The sequence below is a fragment of the Oncorhynchus keta genome, chromosome 18, assembly GCF_023373465.1.
Source record: "Oncorhynchus keta strain PuntledgeMale-10-30-2019 chromosome 18, Oket_V2, whole genome shotgun sequence".
Lineage (NCBI taxonomy): Eukaryota > Metazoa > Chordata > Actinopteri > Salmoniformes > Salmonidae > Oncorhynchus > Oncorhynchus keta.
The window spans coordinates 37,655,756-37,674,725 of record NC_068438.1 but is presented as its reverse complement, the minus strand read 5'-3'; the positions used below and the strand labels follow the sequence as shown (position 1 = coordinate 37,674,725).

Genomic DNA, 18,970 nt, shown 5'->3' with positions numbered 1-18,970 from the left:
CAGGAACAGCAGGGAACGCGTCAGCAGCAGGAACGCGTCAGCAGCAGGAACGCGTCAGCAGCAGGAACAGGAACGCGTCAGCAGCAGCAGGAACGCGTCAGCAGTAGGAACGCGTCAGCAGCAGGAACAGAAGCAGGAACGCAGCAGTAGGAACGCGTGAGGCAGCAGGAACGCGTCAGCAGCAGGAACGCGCGTCAGCAGCAGGAACGCGTCAGCAGCAGGAACGCGTCAGCAGCAGGAACGCTGGCCAGCAGTAGGAACGCGCAACAGAGAAGCAGGAACGCGTGAGAAGCAGGAACGCAGCAGTAGGAACGAGAAGCAGGAACGCGTGCAGCAGAGAAGCAGGAACGCGTCAGCAGCAGGAACGCGTCAGCAGCAGGAACGCGTCAGCAGCAGGAACGCGTCAGCAGCAGGAACGCGCCAGCAGCAGGAACGCGTCAGCAGCAGGAACGCGTCAGCAGCAGGAACGCGTATGGAAGGATGCACGTTGGAGAATTTGTTAGAATGTTTACATAGTGATCTGTTAATACTGTTTATACAGGTGTTTTTGTATGGATTATGTCTGCCTGCCTGTGTGTGCATGAACTCTCACCCCATATCGCTCTGCCACTATGACCTCCAGACTGCGTTGCTCTCGCTCTGCCTGCTCTCTCATCCTCTGGTAAGACTTCCTGAGCCAACCTAGTCCTCCATCATCTACAGTTGCAGCTACAGACAGACGGGGGAGAGATGGTGAGGAGTCAGTGTAAGGCAGTAAGAAGGGAAGAAAGGTGGAGATGGCAAAGGAGAGAGAGAGTGAGCAAGAGGTGGACAAAGACCAGAGGTAGGAGGGGAATAACTAGAGTTAACATTTTACCTGTGGGAAATCAGAACATCATATTCAACTTCCCAAGAGAACAGCTAGGCCTCACCCTCCGGAACACAGCACAGAGAATGGGAACATTTCACATCTGCCTTCCCCAGAGAAGTCACCCCCTTCTCTCCCTCAATCTCTTTCCTCTCACACCGTGTGCGCGCACGTGTGTCAAAAGCCCAAGTTATAAGTGAGGTTTAACAGCCTCCCCCCATTCTCTCTCACACCTCTTCATTACCCTCTTAGTCAAACCAGGAATGGGGAAAACAACATTCCCTTCTGACACACACAGCTTAGAGAGAGAAAAGAGTGTGTGTGTGTGTACTGTCAATGTCTGTATTTAGGAGGTTGGTTTGCATACATAAGTGACAGTGTGCATCACTGTCTGTATGAGTGTTTTAAATCTGCTTATTCTGCCACTCTGTTAAAGTGAAGCTTAGGAGATGGCAGAGTGCACCCTTCTGAGCTGAGATGACACAGTCAGCTTAACAGAACCAAGCACCTCTCTCTGTACCTCTTCCTTTTAAAATCAATGTCTCCTCTCATCTCTCTCTATACTCCCTGCCTCCGCCCCCTGCCTCCACCCTCTGCCTGCCTCCACCCTCTGCCTGCCTCCACCCTCTGCCTGCCTCCACCCTCTGCCTGCCTCCACCCTCTGCCTGCCTCCACCCTCTGCCTGCCTCCACCCTCTGCCTGCCTCCACCCTCTGCCTGCCTCCCTGCCTCCACCCTCTGCCATGCTCATTCCATGTGCCAGAAATGCTTTACCTGATTTGCCATGACAGTGTCTCCTTCTCCCACATTCTGTCTGTCTGTCTGTGATTTAAGTGGTGTCTGGGCCCTCAGTGACTGTACATACAGTGAACTCAACTCATTCCTCTCCTCTCAGAGAAAGACAGGGCAGTGGTCCTAGCCCAGACAGAGGGAGGAATGGGGAGAGTCCTAGCCCAGAGAGAGGGAGGGGAGGGTGATTCCTAGCCCAGAGAGGGGGAGGGGAGGGTGATTCCTAGCCCAGAGAGAGGGAGGGGAGGGTGATTCCTAGCCCAGAGAGAGGGAGGGGAGGGTGATTCCTAGCCCAGAGAGAGGGAGGGGAGGGTGATTCCTAGCCCAGAGAGAGGGAGGGGAGGGTGATTCCTAGCCCAGAGAGAGGGAGGGGAGGGTGATTCCTAGCCCAGAGAGAGGGAGGGGAGGGTGATTCCTAGCCCAGAGAGAGGGAGGGGAGGGTGATTCCTAGCCCAGAGAGAGGGATGGGAGGGGGATTCCTAACACAGACAGAGGGAGGGGGATTCATAACACAGACAGAGGGGGGATTCCTAACACAGACAGAGGGAGGGGGATTCCTAACACAGACAGAGGGAGGGGGATTCCTAACACAGACAGAAGGAGGGGGAATTCTAACACAGACAGAGGGAGAGGGATTCCTAACACAGACAGAGGGGAGGGGTTGACCAAAGACTGGGCTGATAGAGAGTTGTGTACATGGGTTTGATGATTCAACTTTAGGTATAAGTATGAGAGTAGAAAATGTTGATAAGAGTGAAGTAGGGGTTTCAGTTACCTTTTACAAGCACATTACTGGCCTTCTCTTCTGGGGGCAGGCCACTCCCCCCGTCCTTCCAGAATGGGTTCAACTCCAGCTTGTGCAGACCAGCCTACGGCACCCCCCCACCCACACACACACACACAATTGTCAAGTCCCTTGTCCCTGCTCAGTTTGGCACTTTTGGTTGCCCAGGTAACCAACAGATAAGGCAATGGACTTCCATCAACCTTCATTTAAACATAGCGAGTACACACCTGCTCGATGACCCAGGCCTTCTGTTTCTCTTCCTCTTTCAACCTTTCTTTCTCAGCCCTCTTCTCTGCTGTTGACGTTGTTCTCATTGTCAAGAAGTCAAAGGTCATCCACTCATCTCTCTAGCAGATGATGGCGAAAGGGATAGAGAGAGAGGAACGGACAACACACATGAATCATGTTATGAAACTTGACAATAATTGCCTGACAATAACAGCAAACCAATCAATAAAGAAATCAATATAGAACATAAAATCATTATGTACATGTAGGTTAATGTAAACGGTACATGGGTTCATAACCCTCAACGCTAATACGACCCTCAAGCCATAATATAGGATCCTAAAAGTATCTCCCCCCAAAAAAACTACCTGGGAAGTCTCTCACTGTGCAGGCCGTTACACACACACACACACACACACACACACACACACACACACACACACACACACACACACACACACACACACACACACAGTGTGAGGGAAGGTGTGTAACTTTGTGACAGCATTAGTAAAACGTTCCGGACCACCCCGCCTTACTCATCAACATCACCTTGTTAGAAAAGCCTGGCTATTAATAGTTGTTGACACAGGCTGTGCATCGATCAAACCTCATTAAGAGTGGGGCTCTATTGAACCCTTCTCCTAGAAACACACAGACAAGCATTTCAACGCACCTTTAATACAAATACATTCAAACATCCTAGATCATAGTGCTCAATAAAGCCACACCACTACACAAACCAAGAGCAGCGTAGAACCCTCCAACCATAGAGCTCAATAAAGCCACACCACTATACAAACCAAGAGCAGCGTAGAACCCTCGAACCATAGAGCTCAATAAAGCCACACCACTATACAAACCAAGAGCAGCGTAGAACCCTGCAACCATAGAGCTCAATAAAGCCACACCACTACACAAACCAAGAGCAGCGTAGAACCCTCCAAACATAGAGCTCAATAAAGCCACACCACTACACAAACCAAGAGCAGCGTAGAACCCTCCAACCATAGAGCTCAATAAAGCCACACCACTACACAAACCAAGAGCAGCGTAGAACCCTTCAACCATAGAGCTCAATAAAGCCACACCACTATACAAACCAAGAGCAGCGTAGAACCCTCCAACCATAGAGCTCAATAAAGCCACACCACTATACAAACCAAGAGCAGCGTAGAACCCTCCAACCATAGAGCTCAATAAAGCCACACCACTATACAAACCAAGAGCAGCGTAGAACCCTCCAACCATAGAGCTCAATAAAGCCACACCACTATACAAACCAAGAGCAGCGTAGAACCCTGCAACCATAGAGCTCAATAAAGCCACACCACTATACAAACCAAGAGCAGCGTAGAACCCTCCAACCATAGAGCTCAATAAAGCCACACCACTATACAAACCAAGAGCAGCGTAGAACCCTCCAACCATAGAGCTCAATAAAGCCACACCACTATACAAACCAAGAGCAGCGTAGAACCCTCCAACCATAGAGCTCAATAAAGCCACACCACTATACAAACCAAGAGCAGCGTAGAACCCTCCAACCATAGAGCTCAATAAAGCCACACCACTATACAAACCAAGAGCAGCGTAGAACCCTCGAACCATAGAGCTCAATAAAGCCACACCACTATACAAACCAAGAGCAGCGTAGAACCCTGCAACCATAGAGCTCAATAAAGCCACACCACTACACAAACCAAGAGCAGCGTAGAACCCTCCAAACATAGAGCTCAATAAAGCCACACCACTACACAAACCAAGAGCAGCGTAGAACCCTCCAACCATAGAGCTCAATAAAGCCACACCACTACACAAACCAAGAGCAGCGTAGAACCCTTCAACCATAGAGCTCAATAAAGCCACACCACTATACAAACCAAGAGCAGCGTAGAACCCTCCAACCATAGAGCTCAATAAAGCCACACCACTATACAAACCAAGAGCAGCGTAGAACCCTCCAACCATAGAGCTCAATAAAGCCACACCACTATACAAACCAAGAGCAGCGTAGAACCCTCCAACCATAGAGCTCAATAAAGCCACACCACTATACAAACCAAGAGCAGCGTAGAACCCTGCAACCATAGAGCTCAATAAAGCCACACCACTATACAAACCAAGAGCAGCGTAGAACCCTCCAACCATAGAGCTCAATAAAGCCACACCACTATACAAACCAAGAGCAGCGTAGAACCCTGCAACCATAGAGCTCAATAAAGCCACACCACTATACAAACCAAGAGCAGCGTAGAACCCTCCAACCATAGAGCTCAATAAAGCCACACCACTATACAAACCAAGAGCAGCGTAGAACCCTCCAACCATAGAGCTCAATAAAGCCACACCACTATACAAACCAAGAGCAGCGTAGAACCCTCCAACCATAGAGCTCAATAAAGCCACACCACTATACAAACCAAGAGCAGCGTAGAACCCTCCAACCATAGAGCTCAATAAAGCCACACCACTATACAAACCAAGAGCAGCGTAGAACCCTCCAACCATAGAGCTCAATAAAGCCACACCACTATACAAACCAAGAGCAGCGTAGAACCCTCCAACCATAGAGCTCAATAAAGCCACACCACTATACAAACCAAGAGCAGCGTAGAACCCGCCAAACCCCATCTTGACTACTTGCCTAGCTACTTGTTCTCTTTGGGCATCAATGAATGATCGGGAGGTTTGATCATGCCGCGGGGAAGGTTTGATCATGCCGCGGGGAAGGTTTGATCATGCCGCGGGGAAGGTTTGATCATGCCGCGGGGAAGGTTTGATCATGCCGCGGGGAAGGTTTGATCATGCCGCGGGGAAGGTTTGATCATGCCGCGGGGAAGGTTTGATCATGCCGCGGGGAAGGTTTGATCATGCCGCGGGGAAGGTTTGATCATGCCGCGGGGAAGGTTTGATCATGCCGCGGGGAAGGTTTGATCATGCCGTGGGGGAGGTTTGATCATGCCGCGGGGGAGGTTTGATCATGCCATGGGGAAGGTTTGATCATGCCGTGGGGGAGGCTTAGTGAAATCAGAAGATTATCAGGTGTTTTGTCAACCCAGTGTCCAAAAACTGTGTCTCTGTTGAAGTTCTTGGGTCTTCCAGCAGGACAATGACCCCGAAACAAGCATCAAAAAGCACCCAGGAATGGTTAAAGGGAAACGGTGGGATTCTGAGAATGATGTCCTTTATCTACTTCCCCAGAGTCAGATTAACTTCTGGATACCATTTTTATTTCTCTGTGTCCAGTATGAAGGAAGTTAGGAGGAACTACAATGACATGTATATGGGTAACTGTTTACAAATGTAATCAAGGTTATAATATTATATCAATCCACAAATAATTTTTTATTTATGTTCTGACCCACTGACCATCTGCTCAAGAATTGTTTTTACCCACGGCTGAATCTATGCAGTTGATGATCCCTGTCTCAGGGTTTACCGGTGCTGTGAAGGGGGGAAAGATGGGGTTGTTACCTGGTTGTTCTCGGGTTGGGTAGGGCTGTTGTCTGTGGGCTTGGCCTCGGACTTGGTAGGAATCTTCCAGGCTTTACCCGAGGCCTCTGTCTGGGGCTGGGCCTCAACCCACTCATTTCCTGTCCCCTGGAGAGCCAGAAGAGGGCAAAAATGAATACAGTGCTTACAGCAAGTATTCATACACAGACTTATTCCACATTTAGTTGTGTTAGAGCATGAATTCAACATGGATTAAATTGGTTTTTCCCCCTCACCCATCTACACACAATATATATATATATATATTTTTTTAATTGAACCTTTTTTTATCTAGGAAAGTCAGTTAAGAATATGTTCTTAATTACAATGACGGCCTACTAAAAGGCATAAGGCCTCTTGTGGGGACGGAGATGAAACATAAATTACAGGACAAAACACTCATCACAACGAGACAACACTAGATAAAGAGACCCAAGACAACAACATAGCAAGGCAGCAACACATAACACAGCATGGTGACAACACAACAACATGGTAGCAACACAAAACATAGTACAAACAACAGCACAAAGGGCAAGAATCGACATCGAGAGCATCCTGACTGGTTGTATCACTGCCTGGTACGGCAATTGCTCGGCCTCTAACCGCAAGGCACTACAGAGGGTAGTGCGTACGGGCCAGTACATCACTGGGGCTAAACTGCCTGCCATCCAGGACCTCTACACCAGAGGACCTCTACACCAGGCGGTGTCAGAGGAAGGCCCTAAAAATTGTCAAAGACCCCAGCCACAGACTGTTCTCTCTACTACCGCATAGCAAGCGGTACCAGAGTGCCAAGTCGAGGACAAAAAGGCTTCTCAACAGTTTTTACCCCCAAGCCATAAGACACCTGAACAGGTAATCAAATGGCTACCGAGACTATCTGCATTGTGTGCCCTCCACCCCTCTTTTACGCTGCTGCTACTCTGTTTATCATATATGCATAGTCACTTTAACCATATCTACATACTACCTCAAGCCTGACTAACCGATGTCTGTATGTAGCCCCTCCACTGTATGTAGCCCAGCTTCTGTATGTAGCCCCTCCACTGTATGTAGCCCTTCTTCTGTATGTAGCCCCTCCACTGTATGTAGCCCCTCCACTGTATGTAGCCTAGCTTCTGTATGTAGCCCCTCCACTGTATGCAGCCCCTCCACTGTATGCAGCCCCTCCACTGTAGGCAGCCCCTCCACTGTAGGCAGCCCCTCCACTGTATGCAGCCCCTCCACTGTATGCAGCCCCTCCACTGTATGCAGCCCCTCCACTGTATGCAGCCCCTCCACTGTATGCAGCCCCTCCACTGTATGTAGCCCCCCCACTGTATGTAGCCCCTCCACTGTATGTAGCCTAGCTTCTGTATGTAGCCTAGCTTCTGTATGTAGCCCCTCCACTGTATGCAGCCCCTCCACTGTATGCAGCCCCTCCACTGTAGGCAGCCCCTCCACTGTATGCAGCCCCTCCACTGTATGCAGCCCCTCCACTGTATGTAGCCCCTCCACTGTATGTAGCCCCTCCACTGTAGGCAGCCCCTCCACTGTAGGCAGCCCCTCCACTGTAGGCAGCCCCTCCACTGTATGTAGCCCCTCCACTGTATGTAGCCCCTCCACTGTATGTAGCCCCTCCACTGTATGTAGCCCCTCCACTGTATGTAGCCCCTCCACTGTATGTAGCCCCTCCACTGTATGTAGCCCCTCCACTGTATGTAGCCCCTCCACTGTAGGCAGCCCCTCCACTGTAGGCAGCCCCTCCACTGTATGTAGCCCCTCCACTGTATGTAGCCCCTCCACTGTATGCAGCCCCTCCACTGTATGCAGCCCTCCACTGTATGCAGCCCTCCACTGTATGTAGCCCCTCCACTGTATGTAGCCCCCCATTGTATGCAGCCCCTCCACTGTATGCAGCCCCTCCACTGTATGCAGCCCTCCACTGTATGCAGCCCCCCACTGTATGCAGCCCTCCACTGTATGCAGCCCTCCACTGTATGTAGCCCCCCACTGTATGCAGCCCCCCACTGTATGCAGCCCCTCCACTGTATGCAGCCCCTCCACTGTATGTAGCCCCTCCACTGTATGTAGCCCCTCCACTGTATGTAGCCCCTCCACTGTATGTAGCCCCTCCACTGTATGTAGCCCCTCCACTGTATGTAGCCCCTCCACTGTATGTAGCCTAGCTTCTGTATGCAGCCCCTCCACTGTATGTAGCCCCTCCACTGTATGTAGCCCCTCCACTGTATGTAGCCCCTCCACTGTATGTAGCCCCTCCACTGTAGGCAGCCCCTCCACTGTAGGCAGCCCCTCCACTGTAGGCAGCCCCTCCACTGTAGGCAGCCCCTCCACTGTATGCAGCCCCTCCACTGTATGCAGCCCCTCCACTGTATGCAGCCCCTCCACTGTATGCAGCCCCTCCACTGTATGCAGCCCCTCCACTGTATGCAGCCCCTCCACTGTATGCAGCCCCCCACTGTATGCAGCCCCTCCACTGTATGCAGCCCCTCCACTGTATGCAGCCCCTCCACTGTATGCAGCCCCTCCACTGTATGCAGCCCCTCCACTGTATGCAGCCCCTCCACTGTATGCAGCCCCTCCACTGTATGCAGCCCCCCACTGTATGCAGCCCCTCCACTGTATGCAGCCCTCCACTGTATGCAGCCCCTCCACTGTATGCAGCCCTCCACTGTATGCAGCCCCCCCCACTGAAGCAGCCCCTCCACTGTATGCAGCCCCTCCACTGTATGCAGCCCCTCCACTGTATGCAGCCCCTCCACTGTATGCAGCCCCCCACTGTATGCAGCCCCTCCACTGTATGCAGCCCCTCCACTGTATGCAGCCCCTCCACTGTATGCAGCCCCTCCACTGTATGCAGCCCCCCACTGTATGCAGCCCCCCACTGTATGCAGCCCCTCCACTGTATGCAGCCCTCCACTGTATGCAGCCCCTCCACTGTATGCAGCCCCCCACTGTATGCAGCCCCCCACTGTATGCAGCCCCCCACTGTATGCAGCCCCTCCACTGTATGCAGCCCTCCACTGTATGCAGCCCCTCCACTGTATGTAGCCCCTCCACTGTATGCAGCCCTCCACTGTATGTAGCCCTCCACTGTATGTAGCCCCTCCACTGTATGTAGCCCCTCCACTGTATGTAGCCCCTCCACTGTATGTAGCCTAGCTTCTGTATGCAGCCCTCCACTGTATGTAGCCCCTCCACTGTATGTAGCCCTCCACTGTATGTAGCCCCTCCACTGTATGTAGCCCCTCCACTGTATGTAGCCCCTCCACTGTATGTAGCCCCTCCACTGTAGGTAGCCCCTCCACTGTAGGCAGCCCCTCCACTGTAGGCAGCCCCTCCACTGTAGGCAGCCCCTCCACTGTATGTAGCCCCTCCACTGTATGTAGCCCTCCACTGTATGTAGTCCCCCACTGTATGCAGCCCCCCACTGTATGCAGCCCCTCCACTGTATGCAGCCCCTCCACTGTATGTAGCCCCTCCACTGTATGCAGCCCTCCACTGTATGTAGCCCTCCACTGTATGTAGCCCTCCACTGTATGTAGCCCCTCCACTGTATGTAGCCCCTCCACTGTATGTAGCCCTCCACTGTATGTAGCCTAGCTTCTGTATGCAGCCCCTCCACTGTATGTAGCCCCTCCACTGTATGTAGCCCTCCACTGTATGTAGCCCCTCCACTGTATGTAGCCCTCCACTGTATGTAGCCCCTCCACTGTATGTAGCCCTCCACTGTATGTAGCCCCTCCACTGTATGTAGCCTAGCTTCTGTATGCAGCCCCTCCACTGTATGTAGCCCCTCCACTGTATGTAGCCCCTCCACTGTATGTAGCCCCTCCACTGTATGTAGCCCCTCCACTGTATGTAGCCCCTCCACTGTAGGTAGCCCCTCCACTGTAGGCAGCCCCTCCACTGTAGGCAGCCCCTCCACTGTAGGCAGCCCCTCCACTGTAGGCAGCCCCTCCACTGTATGCAGCCCCTCCACTGTATGCAGCCCCTCCACTGTATGCAGCCCCTCCACTGTATGCAGCCCCTCCACTGTATGCAGCCCCCCACTGTATGCAGCCCCCCACTGTATGCAGCCCCCCACTGTATGCAGCCCCCCACTGTATGCAGCCCCTCCACTGTATGTAGCCCCTCCACTGTATGTAGCCCTCCACTGTATGCAGCCCCTCCACTGTATGCAGCCTCTCCACTGTATGTAGCCCCACTGTATGCAGCCCTCCACTGTATGCAGCCCCTCCACTGTATGCAGCCCCTCCACTGTATGCAGCCCCCCACTGTATGCAGCCCCCCACTGTATGCAGCCCCCCACTGTATGCAGCCCTCCACTGTATGCAGCCCCTCCACTGTATGCAGCCCCCCACTGTATGTAGCCCCCCACTGTATGCAGCCCCCCACTGTATGCAGCCCCCCACTGTATGCAGCCCCTCCACTGTATGCAGCCCCTCCACTGTATGCAGCCCCTCCACTGTATGCAGCCCCTCCACTGTATGTAGCCCCTCCACTGTATGCAGCCCCTCCACTGTATGTAGCCCCTCCACTGTATGTAGCCCCTCCACTGTATGTAGCCCCTCCACTGTATGTAGCCCCTCCACTGTATGCAGCCCCTCCACTGTATGTAGCCCCTCCACTGTATGTAGCCCTCCACTGTATGTAGCCCTCCACTGTATGTAGCCCCTCCACTGTATGTAGCCCTCCACTGTATGTAGCCCTCCACTGTATGTAGCCCCTCCACTGTATGTAGCCCCTCCACTGTATGTAGCCCCTCCACTGTATGTAGCCCCTCCACTGTAGGCAGCCCCTCCACTGTATGCAGCCCCTCCACTGTATGCAGCCCCTCCACTGTATGTAGCCCCTCCACTGTATGCAGCCCCTCCACTGTATGCAGCCCCTCCACTGTATGCAGCCCCTCCACTGTATGCAGCCCCTCCACTGTATGCAGCCCCTCCACTGTATGTAGCCCCTCCACTGTATGTAGCCCCCCACTGTATGCAGCCCCCCACTGTATGCAGCCCCTCCACTGTATGCAGCCCTCCACTGTATGCAGCCCCCCACTGTATGCAGCCCCCCACTGTATGCAGCCCCTCCACTGTATGCAGCCCCTCCACTGTATGCAGCCCCTCCACTGTATGCAGCCCCTCCACTGTATGCAGCCCCCCCACTGTATGCAGCCCCCCCACTGTATGCAGCCCCTCCACTGTATGCAGCCCCTCCACTGTATGCAGCCCCTCCACTGTATGCAGCCCCTCCACTGTATGCAGCCCCTCCACTGTATGCAGCCCCTCCACTGTATGTAGCCCCTCCACTGTATGCAGCCCCTCCACTGTATGCAGCCCCTCCACTGTATGTAGCCCCTCCACTGTATGTAGCCCCTCCACTGTATGTAGCCCCTCCACTGTATGTAGCCCCTCCACTGTATGTAGCCCTTCCACTGTATGTAGCCCTTCCACTGTATGTAGCCCCTCCACTGTATGTAGCCCCTCCACTGTATGTAGCCCCTCTACTGTTATTATTCCATGTCTTTTTACTGTTGTTTTTATTTCTTTACTTACCTATTGTTCACCTAATACCTTTTTTGCACTATTGGTTAGAGCCTGTAAGTAAGCATTTCACTGTAAGTATTGTATTCGGCACACGTGACAAACTTAGATTTTTTTGAAGGTAGAGACAACAATACATAACACAAAGCAGCCACAACAGTCAGTAAGAGTGCCCATGATTGAGTCTTCGAATGAAGACATTGAGATAAAACTGTCCAGTTTGAGTATTTGTTGCAGCTCGTTCCAGTCGCTAGCTGCAGCGAACTGAAAAGACGAGCGACCCAGTGATGTGTGTGCTTTGGGGACCTTTAACAGAATGTGACTGGCAGAACAGGTGTTGTATGTGGAGGTTGAGGGCTGCAGTAGGTTTCTCAGATAGGGGGGAGTGAGACCTAAGAGGGTTTTATAAATAAGCATCAACCAGTGGGTCTTGCGACAGGTACACAGAGACCAGTTTACAGAGGAGGATAGAGTGCAGTGATGTGTCCTATAAGGAACATTGGTGTTAAAGCTGATGGACGAATGTTAAAGAACATCTAGCCGCTCCAGAGCACCCTTACCTGCCAATCTATAAATTATGTCTCCGTAATCTAGCATGGGTAGAATGGTCATCTGAATCAGGTTTAGTTTGGCAGCTGGTGTGAAAGAGGAGTGATTACGATAGAGGAAACCAAGTCTAGATGTAGCTTTAGTCTGTAGCTTTACTCTGCAGCTTTGATATGTGCTGAGAGAAGGACAGTGTACCGTTTAGCCGTACTCCCAAGTACTTGTATGAGGTGGCTACTTCAAGCTCTAAACCCTCAGAGGTAGTAATCACATCTGTGGGGAGAGGGGCATTCTTCTTACCAAACCACATGACCGTTGTTTTGGATGTGTTCAGAACAAGGTTAAGGGTAGAGAAAGCTTGTTGGACACTAAGAAAGCTTTGTTGTAGAGCATTTAACACAAAATCCGGGGAGGGGCCAGCTGAGTATGAGACTGTATCATCTGCATATAAATGGATGAGAGAGCTTCCTAATGCCTGAGCTACGTTGTTGATGTAAATTGAGCGTGGGGCCTAGGATCAAGCCTAACAAAAACACATAATGAAAAACTTTAAATGTTCACAAATGTATTGAAAATTAGATAAAGAAAAATTTCACTTGCATAGTATTCACACCCTAGAATCAATACTTTGTAGAAGCACCGTTGTCAGCCTCCCGAGTGATTTGAGTCCAGGCTCTGTCTCAGCCTGGCCGCAAACCAGGAGGACGCATGGGGCGGCGCACAATTGTCCGGGTCAGGAGAGGGTGGCAGGGATGTTCTTGTCCCGTCACACCCTAGCGACTCCTGTGGCGCAAAGCACGCTGACACGATCGCCAGGTGTTCCCTCCGACACGTTGGTGTGGCTGGCTTCCGGGTTAAGTGGGCATTGTGTCAAGAAGCAGTGCAGCTTTGTTGGGTTGTGTTTCGGAGGAGGCACGGCTCTAGACCTTCGCCTCTCCCGAGCCCATAAGGGAGTTGCAGCGATGGGACAATTGGATAAAATAAAAAGAATAATAAAAAGCAGCACCTTTGGCAGTGATTACAGCTGTGAGTCTTTCTGGGTAAGTCTAAGAGCTTAACACACCTGGATTGTAAAATGTTTGCCCATTATTCTTCTCAAAATTCTTCTGTCAAATGGTTGTTAATCATTTTCAGATCTTGTCATTGATTTTCAAGTAGATTTGAGTCCAAACTAACTTGGCCAATCAGAAACATTCACTGTCTTCTTGGTAAGCCATCCAGTATAGATTTGGTATTGTGTTTTAGGTTACTGTCCTGCTGAAAAGGGAATTCATCTCCCAGTATCTGGTGGTAAGCAGACAACCAGGTTTTCCTCTATAATGTTGCCTATGCTTAGTGCCATTCAGTTGAATTTTATCCTGAAAACTTCCCAGTCCTTAACAACTACAAGCATACCCATAACATGATGCAGCCACCACTACGCTTGAAAATATGGAGAGTGGTACTCAGTAAAGCGCTATATTGGATTTTCCCCAAATAGAACTTTGAATTCAGGACAAAAAGTGAATTGTTTTGGAATAGTTGTATTCTGCACAGGCTTCCTTTGCACTCTGTCAATTGGGTTAGTATTGAGGAGTAACTACAATATTGTTGATCCATCCTCAGTTTTATCCTATCACAGACATTAAACTCTGTAACTGTTTTAAAGTAACCATTGGCCTTATGGTGAAATCCTTGAGGGGTTTCCTTCCTCTACGGCAACTGAGTTAGGAAAGACGCCTGTATCTTTGTAGTGACTGAGTGTATCAATACACCATCCAAAGTGTAATTAATAACTTCACCATGTTCAAAGGGATTTTCAATGTCTGCTTTTGTTTTACTTTACCCATCTACCAATAGGTACCCTTCTTTGTGAGGCATTGGAAACCTCCCTGGTCTTTGTGTTTGAAATTCACTGCTTGACTGAGGGACCTTATATATAATTGTATGTGTGAGGTATAGAAAAGAGGTAGTCATTAAACTAAAATCACATGAAACACTATTATTGCACACAAGTGAATCCCTGCAAATTATTAAGCAAATGTTCACTCCTGAACTTATTTAGACTTGCCATAAGAAAGGAGTTGAATATTTATTGACTTGAGACATTTCAGCATCTCAATTTTGTATTAATTTGTAAACATTATTCAGCTTTGACATTACGGGGTATTGTGTACAGGCCAGTGATAAAAAAAAGTATTATTATTATTGTTGTTTTTTAAATCGCTATTTAATCCGTTTTAAATTCAGGCTGTAACAAAATGTGGAAAAAGTCCAGGGGTGTGAATACTTGCTGAAGGCACTGTATGTTCAGGACAGAGGACAGGAAGCCCAAGAGAGGGAATCAGAATGAAAGGGAATGTGAGATGTGAGAGGAAAAGAAAGGTGAAAGGAAAGGAGGGGGTGCAATACAAAGATATGCCAGTCCAATGACACTTACCTCTGAGCTGGACCCATCTCCTCCTTCAGCTCTCTTCTTCTCCTTCTTCTCCTTCTTCCTCTTCTTCTTAATCTTCTTGGCCTTTTTCTCTTTCTTCTTCTTGCCTGAAACCTCCTGAAGGTGACAGAAATGAGTGGGCCTGATTAAAATATGCAAAACGAAGTGATCAGTATGAAGACGTGATAGATAGGATAAAGGGTTTGGAAACATCAATAAGCTAGAGCTACAAAAAAGATGACGGTATGAAAAACAGCTCAGCTCTAGGTTACTGTTATTGGATGACAACCAAATACTGACTTTGGGGTCAACCATACTACTAGGCCATGCAGACGATAGGGAGGTCACACGAGCTACCTCCTTAAAAGGTCATGGGGTTACCAACGCAACGACCTGCTGACCTGTTCTAGCTGCTGCAGTCGGAGGTCAACTTCAGGGAGAATCCAGGTGTCCTCTCCTCGCTGTCTCTTCAGCTCCTTCCTTTTCTCCTCCTTCTCATACTGCTGCTTAGCCTGAGGGAGGGAGGGGGAGATCAAGTGAGAGAGGGGGAGGAAGAAGGGAGAGATGAGGTGAGAAAGATAAATAAATGGAGAGAGTTCAGGTGTGTCACCATTTCACAAACACCTCACACTGTGTTTATATAGTCAACACAGCTGCTCAGGAGATAACATGGACCCCACTACTCTGTGTTGATGTTTTTGTGTGCATGAAATGCATATGTATGGTGTAAGGTGTTTAGTGATTGTATGTGTGTTCAGAAAGAGGGATTTAACCATGTTAAAATGAATCCGGAGTGGTTGCGTCACAGGCCTTATCTCCCTGCAGCAGTGTTTGTCCTGCCATCCCCTTCAGACGCCATTACCTGACTGATGACACCTCATATTTGCACACACACTATGGTGTGCCTCGATCAATCACACCACTGTAAACAATAACAATCTGCTTCCATTGTTGCAAGCCCCCACCTGCCTTGTCATTTCCTTCCTGTCCTCAGAGAGCACAGCGTCATTTGCTCTGTATTTCTCCCTTGTAATCTATTGTAAAAGTGATCTTAACACCTTACACCATACAAAATGAAGGAGCTGATCGTGGACTTCAGGAAATAGCAGAGTGAGCACGCCCCTATCCACTTTGCTGGGACCGCAGTGGAGAAGGTGGAAAGCTTGATGTTCCTCGGCCTACACATCACTGACGATCTGAAATGATCCACCCACACAGACAAACCAAATCAAATTGTACTTGTCACATGCGCTAAATACAACAGTGAAATAGTTGCTTTCAAGCCCTTAACCAACAATGCAGTTTTAAGAAAAATAGGAAATAAAAGTAACAAATACAGTGTGGTGAAGAAGGCGCAACAGCACCTCTTCAACCTCTAGAGGCTGAAGACATTTGGCTTGGCTCTAAGACCCTCACAAACCTTTACGCACAATTGAGAGCATCCTGTTGGGCTGGATCACAGCCTGGTACGGCAACTGCACCGCCCACAACCACAGGGCTCTCCAGAGGGTGGTGCGGTGTGCCAAACGCATCACCGGGGGCACACTGCCTGCCCTCCATGACACCTATAGCACCCACCCAAGCACAACCACCCAAGCCATGACCTGTTCACCCCACTACCATCCAGAAGATGAGGTCAGTACAGGTGCATCAAAGCTGGGACTGAGAGACTGAAAAACAGCTTCTATCTCAAGGCCACCAGACTGTTAAATAGCCATCACTAGCCGACTACCACCCGGTTACCGAACCCTGCACCTTAGAGGCTGCTACCCTATATACATAGACTTTGAATCACTGGCCACTTTAATAATGTAACACTAAACACTTTAATAAAGTTAACATAATGCTTTACTCATATGTATATACTGTATTCTAATCTACTGTATTCTAATCTACTATATTTTAGTCAATGTCACTCCGACATTGCTCGTCCTAATATTGATATATTTCTTAATTCCATTACTTTACTTTTAGATTTGTGTGTAGTGTTGTGAATTGTTAGATATTACTGCACTGTTGAAGCTAGGAACAAGCATTTCACTACACCAGCAATAACATCTGCTAAATATGTGTATGTGTAACAGTATAGCTTCCGTCCCTCTCCTCGCCCTTCCTGGTCTCATCGACATCAGCCACCTTCGAAGCAGAGCAAGGGGAACAACTACTTCAAGGTCTCAGAGCGAGTGACGTCACCAATTGAAACGCTAGCCATTTCACATCGGTTACATATGTGACCAATAACATTTGATTTGATCACCTGAGGTGGGTAGACAGAGGCAGAAAGAGGCATGCACCAGCTCTGTTATGTACAACCTCGCCACCTAGTGTTTGCCATATTCACATCACACCTGACTGACCACCAGAGAGAATAACAGCATTGTACTGTAGGGGGGGGGGGCATGTAAACAAGTTAAAGTACTTGGGAAGGAATTGAAAATGAATGCAAGTAAATGTTAACTAGTTTTTACAAATACTTCAGTCAGCAGTGTTCGACTGTATAGTTCTAACACACGTTTAAAGGTAGTTAGCTTAGCTAAGACACAAGTGAAATAGGTACAGTAGCTAGCCAGCCAGCCATGTGACTCTGGTTCGTGCTATCCGGATTCTTTCGGAAGTCCCTAACCCATTTTAATGTTCAACTTCAGTGTGTGGGGTGGGGAGACGTCCCAATGATCCCAACTAGCAAGGACATTGTGACTTCCTCTCACTGTTTTGATGTTTGCTAGAGAACTGGCTAAGATAGCTAGCTAGCTACACATATATGCTGTACTAGCTAGTATGTAATAGCATTATTCAAACGACTTATTATCACTGTATTGTATTGAACATACGTATATGTACCAATTGCAAACATTGTAGAAAATGCATCACAAACCTAGCTCACTAAGTCGTATGGCAGACCTTCAGGCTAGCTTTTTGTTAGCATTCAACTAGTTGTTGCAGCCATACACTTGGCATTTGTACTGGCGTTATATCAACGTATCTTACATTGCGCATGTCGACTAGTATCTAATTATAAAGCACACATATATACCTTCTGAATAACCTCCTCCCTGGCTTTACGTTTGTATTCTTTTCGGACTTCGATGCTGTTAACACTTTCAAAACTGCCTCCGTGCGTCGCCATAACACTGCCGTTAAATGTGCTTCCATCAACTGTCGCAAAAATATTTACGACATCTGAAAATACATTGTTTCTGGTTAATGTAGTCCTCTGCATTGGATCGTACAAACAAATCAAACATTTTTTTAAATAGATAGAAATACAGTTGTATTTTGTGAACGTGTGAACAAACCGATATAAAAACCAACCTGGATTACCTGGAAAATTATTGTACAGGTAGTAGGGCAGTGCACTCATCCCATAACTGCAAGGTTCAATCCCCCCTCTTTTAGGCCTTCATTTAACGTTTTCTCTGTTCTCAATCTCACTGTGTCTGCAGAACACTACTTGAGAGAAGGGATATAGTGTAGCGCTCATATAATTAAAATGTCATTCTCGTTCTGTGGTGGCTCCAGTGTGTTATGCTGGGTAGGCTAAAGGAAAAGGGATTATACAGTATATGCCTGCCTATGACAAGGCCAAGATGTTTACCATAATAAGGAATGCAAAATGGCCTATAATGAATAGGAATGTATTGCAAAGATGTTGTCTTGATGTCACTATCCGTTTGATCAATACACTGTGGGCAGGCAGACATCTAAACACCTTTAATTTTCTGAAAATGTCAAGTGCCTATCTGAGGCAGACAACAACAGCAGCACAACAATCAATAGCCAGATAAAACACCAGGTACGGTAGACTCCAGCCTCCTCCTCCTTTTAACTACATAACTGTAGTTAGTCCCAGTGGACTCAGACAGTTGAAGAGGTAAAACATTTTTTTTTTTACCTTTATTTAACCAGGCAAGTCAGTTAAGAACAAATTCTTATTTCCAATGACAGCCTAGTTAACTGCCTGTTCAGGGGCAGAACAACAGATTTGTACCATGTCAGCTCGGGGGTTTGAACTTGTAACCTTCCGGTTACTAGTCCAACACTCTAACCACTAGGCTACCCTGCCACCTCTTTTACCGGGAGCCATTTCTCAATTATCACGGGGCTGCTTTGAGATACCGTCACAGCCACGAACAAGAGCCCATTACCCCGAGATCCATTCAGCTATTTAACTCATCTGTTGGACCTTATCTCATTATGATTGGTGTGTGTGAGTGTGTTGGGTGTGTATGTCCATTTCAGTTGCTGTCTACAAAGAGACAGATTCCCTGACAGCACAAATGTGGTCCTGAATACCGATACTCAGGCTGCTCAGGGACCATG

At 48.9% G+C, this 18,970-nt stretch overlaps 1 protein-coding gene across 1 annotated transcript in view; it reads right to left on the bottom strand.

Moving 5' to 3' along the window:
• The window catches only part of cwf19l2 (CWF19 like cell cycle control factor 2), a 56,214-nt gene extending 38,403 nt beyond the window's left edge, over window positions 1–17,811 (bottom strand). The window contains exons 1-8 of the mRNA XM_052468889.1: window positions 17,685–17,811; window positions 16,081–16,215; window positions 15,052–15,162; window positions 14,654–14,767; window positions 6,128–6,253; window positions 2,650–2,769; window positions 2,411–2,504; window positions 593–708 (exon numbers count right to left, since the gene is read on the bottom strand). Of these exons, the coding sequence (XP_052324849.1) occupies window positions 593–708; window positions 2,411–2,504; window positions 2,650–2,769; window positions 6,128–6,253; window positions 14,654–14,767; window positions 15,052–15,162; window positions 16,081–16,215; window positions 17,685–17,777 (909 nt within the window). The 5' untranslated portion in view covers window positions 17,778–17,811. The remainder of the gene's footprint in view (window positions 1–592; window positions 709–2,410; window positions 2,505–2,649; window positions 2,770–6,127; window positions 6,254–14,653; window positions 14,768–15,051; window positions 15,163–16,080; window positions 16,216–17,684) is intronic.
• Between the last annotated feature and the right edge of the window lie 1,159 nt (window positions 17,812–18,970).